A 13,813-nucleotide genomic window follows, 5' to 3' on the forward strand; every position below is an offset into this window, starting at 1 on the left:
ATCTGAGCCCATTCCCTGTTTCTGGGGGGGTGGTTTCATAGTAATCCAGTCGTTCAAATGACAGAGGAGAAAGCAGCTTACAATAAAGGTGAAGTTTATGAAAAATAAAACTTATTTAAAAAGAAAAACCACAAAGACATGTTATATTGCAGCCCAAAAAACAGTAAACCACCCCTTTAAATCCTCATGGTGGGAAAAAAAAATGGAGGAACATCGCCATCTAAAGGCACAAATCTACCGTGCAGCGTGAGCAGTGTAGTTTGATCCCTGGTGTGAACCAATTCCTTATTACACACACATATGGAAAACATCTTATTCTCCCTTTCTTTCTAATAATGCTAATCAATCATCATAAAACAGCTGCAGCCAGACACATTTTAGAATAACACCTTTTAATGCAAAAACAATAAAAATGATCCAGTATTGTATTTATTTCTATACAATAAAATTACTAAAATGTAGCTAATCCATTTGAAAATAAAACAATATTTTTTTTATTATGTGTTAACTGACACATCCTGGTTGTTCCAGGATGCCTTTGTGAACAGAGACAAGTGACTCGGCCTCCTGAACAAGGATTTTCCGTATAGTTGTGCGTGTGTGTGTGTATGTATGTATGTATGCATATGTGTGTGTGTGTGTGTGTGTGTGTGGTGGGGGAGGTTCATCTGTTGGTAAACGTTGTAGAGCCGTGCAGTAATAATGTCCATGTGCAATCTTTTCAAAATCTTGCCGTCCAGTTACATTGCATACTTCTGAGTCCATTCCCTTGCCAGTCTGTTATACCTAAAACACAGGAATAGTCATCTTCATCCAAAACAAAAGCACTCAGCTGATATTAAAATACATATTCATGAAGTGCCAGCTTTAAAGCTGAAAAATGTGGTACTTAAAAATTGTATGTATTGTTTGATGATAGTAGTAAAAGAAGAAAGTGTAGAAAAGATATGAAAATGTTGTATGGTTGAAGAAGATGGTTCATGCAGATGTAGTTATTTTAGCAATAAAAACAGTGAAAGAGAGAGAGAGAGAGAGAGCCATACACACAAGGTCACTTACTTATCTTTGTCAGATTTGTAGATGTGTGCAATATCTGGAACTAAAGGGTCATCTGGATTTGGGTCACAAAGTAGTGAGCATATGGATAATAAAACTGGGAAAACAAAAACAGAAAACAGCAGAATTGTTGAAGTGGTGTTGATAAAAGTAATGTGAATACTGCTCATATTTTATGAAATAGTCACTTTTTTATGCTGAATCCCTTTTAGGTATGTATATTCTTTTCAAGGATAAACTTTCCAATACAAATTCATGTTTCAGTTAAACTTACTGTTGACACATTTTCCAGGTTAAAAAAAAAACATTATTACTTGCAGTATAAATTTTTTTTTTTTGGTTTTATATATATCATAATGTTTGTAATTATTATTCTATAAAGCTGCAGTCCATAGCTTTTTTGGGGTTAAAAATTATACAAAATACATATTTGAGAAAGTACATAATCAGCCAGTCTTCAATGCTATCTGCTTGCCTTAACTTGTTTTAAAGCGGTAAGCTTGTGATAATGTTTTTAATTCCAGTGGTACTGGTGGATTTCCGTGGGAGTTTCAAGCATGTCTTTGCGTCATTACGTCACATCTGTATACATAAAGAAGAGTCTCAGCTAGTTGGCTGTATTGCGAGAGAGGATGTTGGAGGTGGAGATTTATAGCCTTTTCTCACTGCACTTGATATAATTTAACTTATCAATTTGATGGCGGATCCAGAAAGGTTCAAACGACAATCATCAATGACAACTAGAGACTCACCCGCTGTAAAATGCAAAAGACTTCGTTCGGACGTCGGAGTGGCTACAGAAAAAAAAGAGACTGCAACCGGACCCATGCGAAAACAAGGATACATGTAGGAAGATGTGACTACTTACATGTAGTGACTACTTAGTACTTTGAGGTCTGGGAAAGCGCTCAAAGCGCTTCACATGTGGTTGAGGGATTCTCCTCAACCACTACCAATCTGCAGCATCCACCTGGATGATGCGACGGCAGCCATATTGCGGCAGAATGCCCACCACACACCAGCTTATTGGTGGAGGGGAGACAGAGTGATGAAGCCAATTAGTATATAGGGATGATTAGGAGGCCATGATGGACAGAGGCCAAGGGCCAAATTTGGCCAGGATGCCAGGGTTACACCTCTACTCTTTTTCGAAGAACATCCTGAGATTTTTAATGAGCACAGAGAGTCAGGACCTCGGTTTAACGACTCATCCGAAGGACGGTGCTCTTTGACAGGATAGTGTCCCCGTCATACTGGGGTGATAGGACCCACACAGACCACAGGGTGAGCACCCCATGCTGGCCTCACTAACACCTTTTTCCAGCAGTAACCTAGTTTCTCAGGAGGTACCCATCCAGGTACTAACCAGGCTCAGCCCTGCTTAGCTTCAGTGGGCAACCAGTCTTGGGTTACAGGGTGATATGGGTACTACATTAGGAGTAATGAGCAAATAGCCATTACACAAAAAAAGTAGTAATATGGCTGAACTTACTCCAAGACGTGTTTTTGGAGCCAGCATACCTTGAGTGAGCCAGTAATGAACCGGGAGTTCAGTGTATGTTTGATGGTCTTTAGGATTACTAGAACGGAAAATGTATTGCAGGAAAGTGTTGAAGTGTTGTCTTGAGGGCCAGGGTTGCCCACCCAGTCATGTAGATGATATCAAATTGGACACGTTTATGATGAAAAGACCATCCATATTGGATAAGAGTGCTCTCTAACCTTTGGATACCGTGAGGGCAGGTGACCACTGGGAGCGCAGAATGTCCAAACAGATGCTTCCATTACTGTTGATATTTGGGTGGTAAATTTTTGTTGTGAAGGCAAGCTGTCAGAGAAACATTCAGAGTCAAAGCTGTCTGAGTCAAATTTCTAAGAACAAATAATCTATGGATGAGGTAAAAACAGATAATTCTCACCTTTGGTGGTTTAAAGGGATAATCAGTGGGGAAATGGATTGTGAGAAAGAAAACCCCTCCTTGATATGGACTATCACCCTAGGTGGGAGATAAAGAAAGAGTTTGTGTATGACCGAAGCTCTTTTTTTTTATTGAACCAATTACTAATTCCACAAAATAAACATTGACCTGAAATTATTAATGTGTACTTACTGGGCCCATTATTGTCGCCTGCCAGTGAAACACTGAAAAGGCAAATAAAATATATTGAGAAGACAAAGAATTGAAGGCCATAATTGAGTATGTTGTAGGTGGACAGGCTTACAGTCCTCTCCGAGTGGTCCGGCTGAGCATTGTGAGGGTGGATCCCGTTGCAAGTCCTGTAGCTCCTACAAATACAGTAGAAATGGATGAGAAAATTTATATGCGTCAAAAACAGATTTGAGAAGCAAGGTTTCAACTCAAACAAGGATAAAGGTTTACGTGCATATTTCTGACAGTTTAAAGTGAAATCAAGTTGATATATTCATATTAACATTCGCAAGCACCAAACCTACTCTTATAAATGCTTTAGGCTTTAGAAATAATTTTTTGTAAAATTTTCTTTAGTTTTGTTTTTAATTATTTCTATTTAGCTTTATTTTATCTTTATTTCTGCTTTAGTTTAAGTAAATTTCATACAACATTATATATATATATATATATATATATATATATATATATATATACACTCTGAATATACATACATATGTAAGTTACACACATTATATAATGTTGTCAAGACGTTCACATTACATTTATTTTAAATATAACATAACATGTTTTATGGTAATATTATTATAACGTAACATTATATTTAGCATATTTATGCATTTATGTTTTTAATGTACTCACTGTCTAAACTGACTATTCTTTCTATTTAAATATGGCTAACCTTAGTTAACTACAGCTGCTTAAAACATCCCTCGTCGATGGCATACTTACCAACTTTATAATTTTATATTTTCTGATGTCTTAAAACTTGAGTTCGCTTTGTTTTCAACATAAAGATCTTCATCTGGCCGAAAAATAAATTCTTCTGATCTTCCTACTTTACATAGTAATGTGGACAGAGAGATAGTTCACTGTATCTGTCGTGTGTAACGTTAGATCTCTTGGATCGCCTTAAAGCTAGTCTACTTTTAAGACATTTATTCTATTAAGAAATAAAAATATTACCTTCTGAATCCTTTTCAAAGCCATCAGTGAGATCTCCGCTTCTTTTATCCGCCTAAGGATGTGAAGAGTTCAATAATAAGAGAGCGAACATGAGGGGAGCTTAATTCAAAATAAAAGTCCCTATAACCTGTTATGACCATGGTTATGACGAGGGAGGGAAAGTGAAATTCTTCCGAGTTTTCTCCATAATAATAGCACATAAGCGATTTGGCAGACGATCCGGTGCGTATCTGTGTTTGCGCTCTGAATGTCAAAGGTTTATTTACAATGTGTTCTGTTAATTTCGTGAACGCAAAAGCTAATTTGAACTTAAACTCTATTACAAAATAAATTAAATGAATAAAACTAACTTAACTGTGTCCTGTTATTCAATGTTACTAGTAGTAGTAGTAGTGCTATAAGCAGGGTGATACGAAATACGAATATAAATAGGAGAGAATATCTAGTTTGTGTGTTATTTTATTTATTTATTTTTTTGGAATTAGTAATTTAAGGTAAATGTAACCCGTTTTGATCCCTTTATGGTCTTGATACACATGTAGTGATGGGAGAAACAATTCGCAATCGATTCACTGTTACAAGCTGGTGACCCCTGTATGGAGCTAGGATTTTGTCTTTATTACATGCGAGAAAAAAATTATCTGAGAGAAAAACAAAATGTTTGACAGAAAAAGTTATCACACTGATAGCAAAAAAAAAAAAGCATTTTATGAGAGAAAAAAAATATTTGAGAGAATGTTTTCATACCAATAGCAAAAAATAATAGTATTTCAGACTAAAAAAGTATTTTCTCATAGAATAAGAATAATAAAACAAAGAATAATTTCGCATGAAAAAAGAACACCTGCTGAAAAAAAAAGAAGTACAGAAAGAAATTGACCATGCCCGTAATAAAACCATCAGGATAAACATCAGATGGGCATTTAAACGATGCAGAGATTTACGTGATTTATTTGGGTTCAGGCTGGATGCAGAGCTTGCAACATTTCTTCTCGACAAGGAATTGGCTTTATGCACAGCTACACTACTTCCTGAACTTGTCTGCCATTATTGGACAAATTGATTAGTTCAGGTGTGCCTGACCTCAGTAGTCACGGCAACAATAATCAGACACACCTGAGTTAATCAAGTTCAGCCAATAATGGCAGACAGGAAACAAGGAGCTGGCTTAAGTTCAGGAAGTAGTGCAGCTGTGCATAAAGTCAATTACTTTATTTCTTAGTGTTATGTTAATAATCTAAGTATGTTTGCCCAAATGTCTTGGTATGGAATGGATAGCTAACGTTAGCACTTTGTGAGCAGGTTCGTTTTGTTTGCATGCACTGAAATCCGTGTGAACATAACTTTAGGTTGATGAACTAAAACTGTTCCAGATGAAGGAATAAAGTTAGACTTTTGCATATGGCGAGCAGAAGGTCCAAAAACAGGACTAATGATAGCACACAGAGCAACTACAACAGGTCTTCCTCTTCTCAACATGGATTGCCTGTTCCCGGGGGTGGGTTTTATGTAAATTTTAGGGTTAGTGATGTCATTACCCTGGAAGGAAGCTTGTGTAGTTCCTACCAGAGGTTGTTGTAGTATAAAAAAAAAAAGTATATCCCTTTGCTTTGAAATTTGACCATAACTTTGCTGATGTTGTTTATGCTCAAACAGCAACATTACACACAAGTTAGAACATTGAAATCATAATCAAACACCTCTTTAGCTATTTCATGGAAATCTATTTAAATGTAAAGCGGAAGCCCATCTCCTTGCTTCTCCCTACATGTTCCTAGTAAATGATAAATTATATAACTGTATACCATGAATACACTAGTATAAAGTGATTTAGATAAAATCATCTGCCAGAATAATGCATGTAGATGCAATCCCAAATAAACAGGAAGGAAAGGGGACTGGAAGGGCGGAGTGTTTAGTGGATGGGTGGTAAGGGATTACTGTAGGCCTAATTCATTTTTGATGCAGGATGCAGATGTTATGTGTGCTAATCGCAAATTAGAGCTAATCCCAATAAACAACATATCAGACAGAATTACTGCCTGCTTCCTCTGCTGTGGACCTTACTTCACTGTGGTGTGTGAGTTACATGTTTACTGGTTGAAAATAATCTGCTTTTGTTTGTGTGGTTTGTGTCCATATCTTTCATATCACTTGTACAAGTGAGAAAAAAAGGTACGAAAGCTGTCACTGGGGCGGTACCTTTTCAAAAAGGTACACTTTTGTACCAAAAGGGTGCATATATGCACCCTTTAGGTACAAAAGTGTACCATGAAGGTACCAATGTGCACCCTTTAGGTACAAAAGTGTACCTTTTGAAAAGGTACCGCCCCAGTGACAGCTTTCGTACCTTTTTTTCTCCCTGTTCAGAGATAGGCCTAGTTTCATGTAGCCTAATATATGTTACTCATACGGGAGTAAATGTTTTCTTTTGAATATTAACTAGGATTGAATAGGCTAAGAACTTTATTTTATTTCATAGTTTGTTTTATTACATTTATTATATAATGTTATATTATATACACACATTCTCAGATTAAGCGGTTTAACTGATTTATTTGATTTATTGCAGTTGGGCTTGAGGCATCCTTTCATATGGCCACTAGATGGAAGTACTACAAGACCAAAACCCCGTCATTGCATCATGCATTATTCATTGGCTTTAGATTCTGGACATTGAAAAATTGTAAACAAACATATTAATATGAGATGTATTAGTGTATTTATTTACCAGTTGAGGTGGCATGCAATGCACAGATGATGATGTCTAATAGAGAACCTTTAGCAGCTGAACGGCAACATGGCTGGCGCCAGTGCTTTAGTTCTGCATTAAAATGCCAAATGGTCTCGCTTCAGACAACCTTGTCAACTTCATCAGGAAAACGCTGAACCAAATCAGCTTTGTTCAGATATGTGATTCCACTGGGCTTGCCAAAGGACTGTTGTGTGCCAAATGCACATCTGTATGTTTAGAGCTCTTTGCGCTATAAGCCACTTACAAATTAGCGATGGACATAATATTTTCTATTCATCATTATCATAAACATCACAGCTTTGATCTCTACCAATCCCTTCAGCGTTCTCTCTCTCTCTCTCTCTCTCTCTCTCTCTCATACACACGCGCGCGCACACAGAAAGTACAACAAACATGGCTAATTTACAACTAGTGCTTGGCTCTGAACTGGAGCATCTGAAAATCTCCTGTTTGAGGTCAAAGTTAAGCCTATTACCAGAACAGATGCTGCATTGGGATATATATATATATATATATATATACATATATATATAATTATTATTATTTTGTTTTGTTTTGTGTGAATCTTTTGGAGTAGGAGAACGTGGATGTTTTTAGTCACGCGACTGTCTGGAATAGGCCTACTTGATTCTTTATTGTTCAATAATATTTTGTCTGATATTTCGCTGTACATCATGTTATTGGGGCTACTGTCAGAAAACGAAAACGATAACCTTGCCACAAGTCACACTGTGCGTACTGGTGTTTATGTAACTCCTCTATTCCCTAAAATCAGGTTATTTTGTTTTTCATTAAAGGCCATTTCCAACAAGGCAGGATTATCTTCCTGTCTAAACCTGTGCATAATAGTTTAAAAAGGACCCATCATCTATAATTGTTATTTTGTTAAGGGCAGTTGGCACGAAAGATTATTGGGATCAGCAGTGATTGATAATATTTTAATAGATTTAATTCCTATGTCCTGAGCTTGTCTCAGGCTGAAGTGTTTTAATCTCTGTTTTCATGCCCCTCTCCTCTGCTAATCTGTTTTTCTATTATTCTCTTTAAAGCCCTGACAAAACAATTACTTTCCTAATGTCATATTATTGAGATTAGAGACTATCAAAATTGTTTATTTAGCCATTATAAATGATAATAATAAATGATAGTACATCTCTTACAAACTTTATACTAACATGTCAATTAAAATAATAATCATTATTATGATCTTTATTGTTATTATGTTTATATTAAAGACTATTAAATTAATTGTAAATTGTTTTGTATTTGTGATCTGATGATGATTATGCTACGGTGTTAGAGCTAAACCATTAAACAATTGGATAATGAAATAATATTTATAACTAATGATAAACTAAATTTGATAACATAACAAAACATTATGTTTATCGGTTTCCATTGACCTTCGGATGTGACTAAAGATCTAAATAAAATTCCTCATTAAAATGAACTTGGTTCAAATGAACAAGTGCCACTTCTGTTGTGAGGTGATGTTCTTCCAATGGTGCACTTAACAGGCCTGCAGTGGAGTAGAGCCTTTGTTGAGTTTTAAAAACATAAAAAATAAATATCTTGCTCATAAAAGCAGACTGACATGAATTAAAGATGATTTGGCTATCAAATAGTCTGACAGTTTCTGGGAAACAAATCGCTTAACCTAGTTGTTGTTTGGCTTAAATGTACCTTAATATTTTTCTTCCCAGATGGTATTTGTGTTACAGAACATGTAATGGGTCAGCAGCATCCATACCGAAAGCCTTCTTTATGCTTTTTCATGCCCTTTGACAGCAATAACTGGCCCTAGTGATGAAATTAGCCAATTTCTTATCCTTCCATGTGGCAAATCTAATTGCCAATCTACTAATTTTAATATGACTTATTCTCTATGGCACATTTTTGAACAAAGAAACAGAAAGTCGTAATCAAAAGCATAAAATGTTTAATATTTTGTGATGTTGATTTGTTTTTACTGGTAATATATTGCTCTGATGACATTGATCAATACAAAACATTCATCATCACAGCAGGTAAAGTGCTTTAAAAATCATTTTGGGAACTTTCTGTTCCCCAAAAACATGTCATATTACAAACAGGGAAATATTATGACATTCACAATAGTGGTGCTGAACAAGTGGTCACCCTGAAGCGGCTGAGATTTTTTGACAGAAAAAGAAAAGGATAATGCCCATGAACGCCTCATAAAACATGTAATTTAATACTTTTTACAATAATAATTATTACACATCAAAGATAAAATCATTCGGAATAAAACAGTCTCTAGTATTCAAATATTTGATGAACGACAAAAAAATTAAAAAAAAATAACATAACACAGGAATGCTGACATACAAAACCATTGTCAAAAGGTGAGATATTGTAAACTGATAGTCCTTGTATGTGCACTTCAAAATTGTCCATATTCGTTTGCACATTTAACTCTCATTTTCAGAATCGCTGCTGTCTCTTGTGCGAGGGGGTGATCTTTTCAAAGTGCTTTTACTCTCTTGTTTCGAAGTGCTGGACAAGTCTATTGCCATGTCCTCTGAGTCGTCTGCTCCATTGGCTCCACTTGACCATGTCATGTCGCTGTCTTTCCCCTTGTGTTCCTCTGAATACGAATCGGAGTGTGTCGATTCAGGTGTGCCGGGAGGTTTTTTCCCTATTTCCAGAGACTTTTTGTGCATTCCTAAAAAGAATAAAATGCCGACACGATTAGTTAAATATTTATAGCTCTTCATTTAATTACAATAACAAGAGGAATTTTAAGTCAAGCCTAGGGCCTGTTTAAGCCTAATTCACATATATTTAAGTCTAAACATTCAAGTATGGACAACATCAGACAGACGTTCACAAGACACCTCAGCTATGTATTCAAGTGATCAAATACATATTTGAGTCTTTAAGTACTAAATAGGAAAACCACCTGCTGGCTCACCTAGAAGCCAGGGAGCGCACGAGCCCATCATTCCATTCTTGGCCGAGTTGATGATGGATTCTGGGAGTGGAATCGAGTGACGGACCATGGCACCGTACAGCCCGTATTCTGCCATGACGCTGCTACGGCCCCAGCACTTCTCTCTTTTCCTCCACTTAGCACGGCGGTTTTGAAACCATACCTGGAGAGAAATAAACCTGGGCATTAGCTTTTTGAGAGAGCGAGATATCAAGAAAGGAAAACAACTGTCTTTGTGGAAGTCATCCTACCTGTATCCTGTCCTCTGGAAGCTCTGTCTTCATGGCCAGCATTTCTCTTGCGTAAACATCTGGATAGTGCGCTTCATGGAAGGCTTTCTCCAGCTCCTCAAGCTGATGTGAGGTGAAAACTGTCCTAAAAACCAAAACAAAATGTGTCGTTGAGACACTGATACACCAGATCCTTATAGAATAAACATTAATGTAACATTTTATTTCTTCACATACCTGTGCCTTCGCTTTTTCCTCTTTTGAGAGTTCCCTGAGTTTTTTCCATCATTGTGATCCCCGGAAAGACAATCATCATCTGTAAATAAATCAGCTCTTTGTTAATAAAAAATAAATGAACATAGGAACATATTTTAGGGCAAAGGGTAGACAAAGCTGCATCAAATAAATAAAAAGGTTTTATTTAAAAAAAAAAAGGTTTTATTTAACTAAAAAATAAATAAATAATATTACTGAGTTATGTCCTGCAGATATCTGTAAAAGGTTACCAGTTTTCAAAGCGTATTAACAGGGAGAGAAAATACAAAATTGTAGTAAACAAAATTATTCGTTAATCAAAAAGTTTCCACTGCCAGTAAAGAACCATAAATTTGAAGGGCCAGTTTCAGCACCAGCAGTTGTGGACAGCTCTTCGGCTCATTCATAACCAAATAAAGCGATTTGTACCGGAATAGGCGTCCCGTTGCTGTTCCATATTCTGCATGAAATGGCTCTCTGTCCGTGACTGCAGGAGCGGGATGTGGCTCGGGAGAAAACACGGGGCCCCGGGAGGTTGTTGTGCCGCCAAACTACAGAGAAAACCCAAGCCGAGCGGCAAAGAGCCTCCCGGGAAGGCAAATCCTCCGACCGCCGTGCTCTGCCCCTCTCCATTGACCACTGCGCCCGGACCGGACTGATGCGGCTGAAGATCCGACTCCAGACCGAGCAGGTCTGTGATTGCGAAACCTTTGGACCGAAATCCAGATCCATTGAGGCGTGATTTGTCGATTCCAAATGAGGGATACAGTTTAACCTTAGGTTTTTCGTCTATAGCCTCTTCTCTTCCTGTCATGATGGCAGTTTGTTTAATTCACTTTCTCTCTGCGGAGGTCAGGCTGGTGGGACGGTTAAGCGCTCTGGCGGGACCATTTATCCTTCTGTCCAATCCAGCAGATCATCGCACTGTCCAATCAGATCTAACCTCAGATATGTCTTCCAAGAGGAGGCGTTTCCCTTTTTCAATCACAAAGGATTAATTGCCACCAATTTTCCTTTTAATCCGATAAGGATTTTCCTCCGCTGAATTGGTCCTAAGTAGTTTTTCCCTTTGGATGGAAGATTTCACTCATGTGCGCATGCAGCCTCTCGTTATTGAAAATGTTTAGCCTATATGGGGCATTTCAGTTGGAATCAGAATATAAAATTATTAGAAACAAGATCAATGTTCAACATTTCAGTGGCTAACTGTGTATAGTCTATATACTATACTGTGTATATAGGCTATAGGCCATAGGCTAGTTTCGTGATATTTGATATTTAGCCTAGGCTTTTTTAAAATCTAATTTTACTTACTTTGCTTTTTTTTTTTTACTTAATTACTTTGGTGACAGAAAAAAAATCCTAATAAAGGGGGGAAATACGAAAAACTCAGTTTCTCCTCATAGTCTTTTATTTTTACATAAATTAAGAAAAACATTAATCTCATTGCTCAAATCTCAAAAAATTCGCTGCCTTACAAATGCACGCTGCACAAGCCCATTAGAAACGAGCCAGACATTAACGTCTAAAACAATAAGAACAATGGGAAAATGATTTTATGTTGGTTAATAATAGCAAAATAATAATAAAGTATTATAGTATTTAGCCTATTATTATTATAATATTTTGATATTTACTGATAACAGCTTGTTTAATAAATTGCTTAGCCTATAATAGCTATACGTAGCCTATCATTATTTAATTAAACTATTATGTATCAGTGAATCAACATTAATGAAATAATATCAATTATATTAATTTAAGACTAGAAAACAACATCTAAAAAATTAGACCTAATATGCATTTATATTTTACACAAAACGTTTTGGCCGCTATTGCTTTTTTTAATATTCGCAACATGATTGACACGTGTAGGCTCACCCAGATACTTTCAGGCAAACCAGTCTCAGTTATAGATCTAATAATGCCATCTTTAATTTTCTGTTTGGACAGATAGGCTATTGGAATAAAAAGCGTATGACGTGATCACAGAATCTGCTTTATTTCATTCACTGAATTACAGTGCATCAATGAGGGAACATGAAGCTCCCAATCACCCAGTGAGTAAGTGGGTAAAATATGTTTTGAAATGAGGTCAGAGTGATACTGCTGTCAGAGGACATCCCAGGTGTTTCACAAACAGGCAAAAACGTTCAACATCTCATCCGGTCTGTTTCGAAAAGGAGCAATTAGAGAAATCGTCTTACACAAGATAATTAAATGAAGTCCATTAAATTCGTTTACAACATTAATCTGTCATATAAAGAGCTCGACTCTGTAAAATCTGCTTTTAGGGCCCGTTTCCACCAGGACGACCTGCCAGCATTTTAACTGGCATTTAAGAGCTGCTGCAGTAATCCTCATAGCCGATCACAACGTTAACTAAAACTGAATGCGATCATTCCAGAGAAAAAGGAGGGAGATCATAGTGATAATGATTAAGAAGAATATCTCTGGCTATTACATTGCACTTATTATTATTAGCCTATGTTTTAATAGCCTATGCAACGAATAATAATTTATTAGGCTATGTTTTAGCTAAAAAAAATAATAGCTAATAATATAAAGGCTGTGTTGCTGGTCTATTAACTTTATACGAACTGGCTACGAATTACGAAAACATAATGAATAATTTATTATTTAATATTAGCCTGTTTCTTACTTAAATCAACGACAAAATATATAGCTATCAATGATTTTATTTATTTATTTGTAGAAATTATTTCACATAGGCCTATTATGAAATAACGAAAATTTCCTTAACGAAAATTCAAGGATGATTTCGCAATTTTTTAATATGCCTATTTATTTTTGCAGTGTTTAATTTAGCCTATTGATTATACATTAGGCTATGAAATCCTTAATACTCGACTGTATTTGCTGGCCATCAATTTAACATTGCATAAACAGTCTTATAAATTGTCAAGCAAAATAGTCAATTAAAATTTTTTGTTAAATAATTCTAAAAAAAAACAAAAAAACATTTCAGTTCAGAGTAGGCTAGACAAAACTTGACCGTTGATTTCTGGTCATTCTATTGTTTTTAAGCAGACTGGAACAAACAACGCAACGGAAACATCCTTCTAATTCATGGCGCTAAGTAACTGAATCTAAAAACACGCTTAAACTGCGCTCGCTGTAAAGCGAGGAAATAAATTATGTTATTTTAAGGGCCAGATTACAAGGCATGGGTTTCATGGTGTCATCAGATAGGATAATCCCGGATTAAACTAATCAGTAAATGTTTCTCCACTCATTATTTTCCAGAGAAGATTTCCAACCGATTCTCTACCGCCAAGATTATTAATCTCTTAAAGAGCGTAACATCAAAAAATCGCTCTTTGCTCTAATTTCCTCTGGCCGTGGCGCGCGGCACATGGAGGTTGTTTGACTAATAGACATGCCACGTGCCCTAATTCTGAGCAGGATCCCGCCACTGGGAATCACA

The 13,813-nt window shown here is 36.3% G+C and overlaps 2 protein-coding genes across 2 annotated transcripts; both read right to left on the reverse strand.

Moving 5' to 3' along the window:
- Positions 1-404: 404 nt before the first annotated feature.
- ube2d1a (ubiquitin-conjugating enzyme E2D 1a) lies at positions 405-4,312 on the reverse strand. The gene is made up of 7 exons (XM_039670233.2): positions 4,173-4,312; positions 3,280-3,343; positions 3,168-3,199; positions 2,976-3,053; positions 2,779-2,884; positions 1,060-1,153; positions 405-786 (listed from the first exon to the last, which is right to left on the reverse strand). Exons 1-7 carry the CDS (start codon positions 4,194-4,196, stop codon positions 741-743), a joined length of 444 nt encoding a protein of 147 aa, XP_039526167.1. The 5' UTR covers positions 4,197-4,312; the 3' UTR covers positions 405-740.
- Positions 4,313-9,344: 5,032 nt separating this feature from the next.
- On the reverse strand, positions 9,345-11,208 carry vsx1 (visual system homeobox 1 homolog, chx10-like). The gene is made up of 5 exons (XM_039665315.2): positions 10,795-11,208; positions 10,348-10,426; positions 10,132-10,255; positions 9,863-10,043; positions 9,345-9,613 (listed from the first exon to the last, which is right to left on the reverse strand). The coding sequence occupies exons 1-5, from the start codon at positions 11,177-11,179 to the stop codon at positions 9,360-9,362; spliced, it is 1,023 nt and encodes a 340-aa protein (XP_039521249.1). The 5' UTR covers positions 11,180-11,208; the 3' UTR covers positions 9,345-9,359.
- Between the last annotated feature and the right edge of the window lie 2,605 nt (positions 11,209-13,813).

Source organism: Pimephales promelas, chromosome 15, assembly GCF_988280905.1.
Source record: "Pimephales promelas chromosome 15, fPimPro1.hap1.1, whole genome shotgun sequence".
NCBI lineage: Eukaryota > Metazoa > Chordata > Actinopteri > Cypriniformes > Leuciscidae > Pimephales > Pimephales promelas.

Bases quoted from the DNA above. Each gene is read 5' to 3' on its own strand.
- ube2d1a (XM_039670233.2), bottom strand. From the start codon at position 4,196: ATGGCTTTGAAAAGGATTCAGAAG. The intron at 1,154-2,778 runs GTTAGAGAGCAC...TTGTTTTCCCAG, and splicing joins TGCCCTCACGGTATCCAAAG to TTTTATTATCCATATGCTCA. The intron at 787-1,059 runs GTAAGTGACCTT...CCTGTGTTTTAG, and splicing joins TACAAATCTGACAAAGATAA to GTATAACAGACTGGCAAGGG.
- vsx1 (XM_039665315.2), bottom strand. From the start codon at position 11,179: ATGACAGGAAGAGAAGAGGCTATAGACGAAAAACCTAAGGTTAAACTG. The intron at 10,044-10,131 runs GTAGGATGACTT...ATTTCTCTCCAG, and splicing joins TTCCAGAGGACAGGATACAG to GTATGGTTTCAAAACCGCCG. The intron at 9,614-9,862 runs GTGAGCCAGCAG...TATTCTTTTTAG, and splicing joins GTGCGCTCCCTGGCTTCTAG to GAATGCACAAAAAGTCTCTG.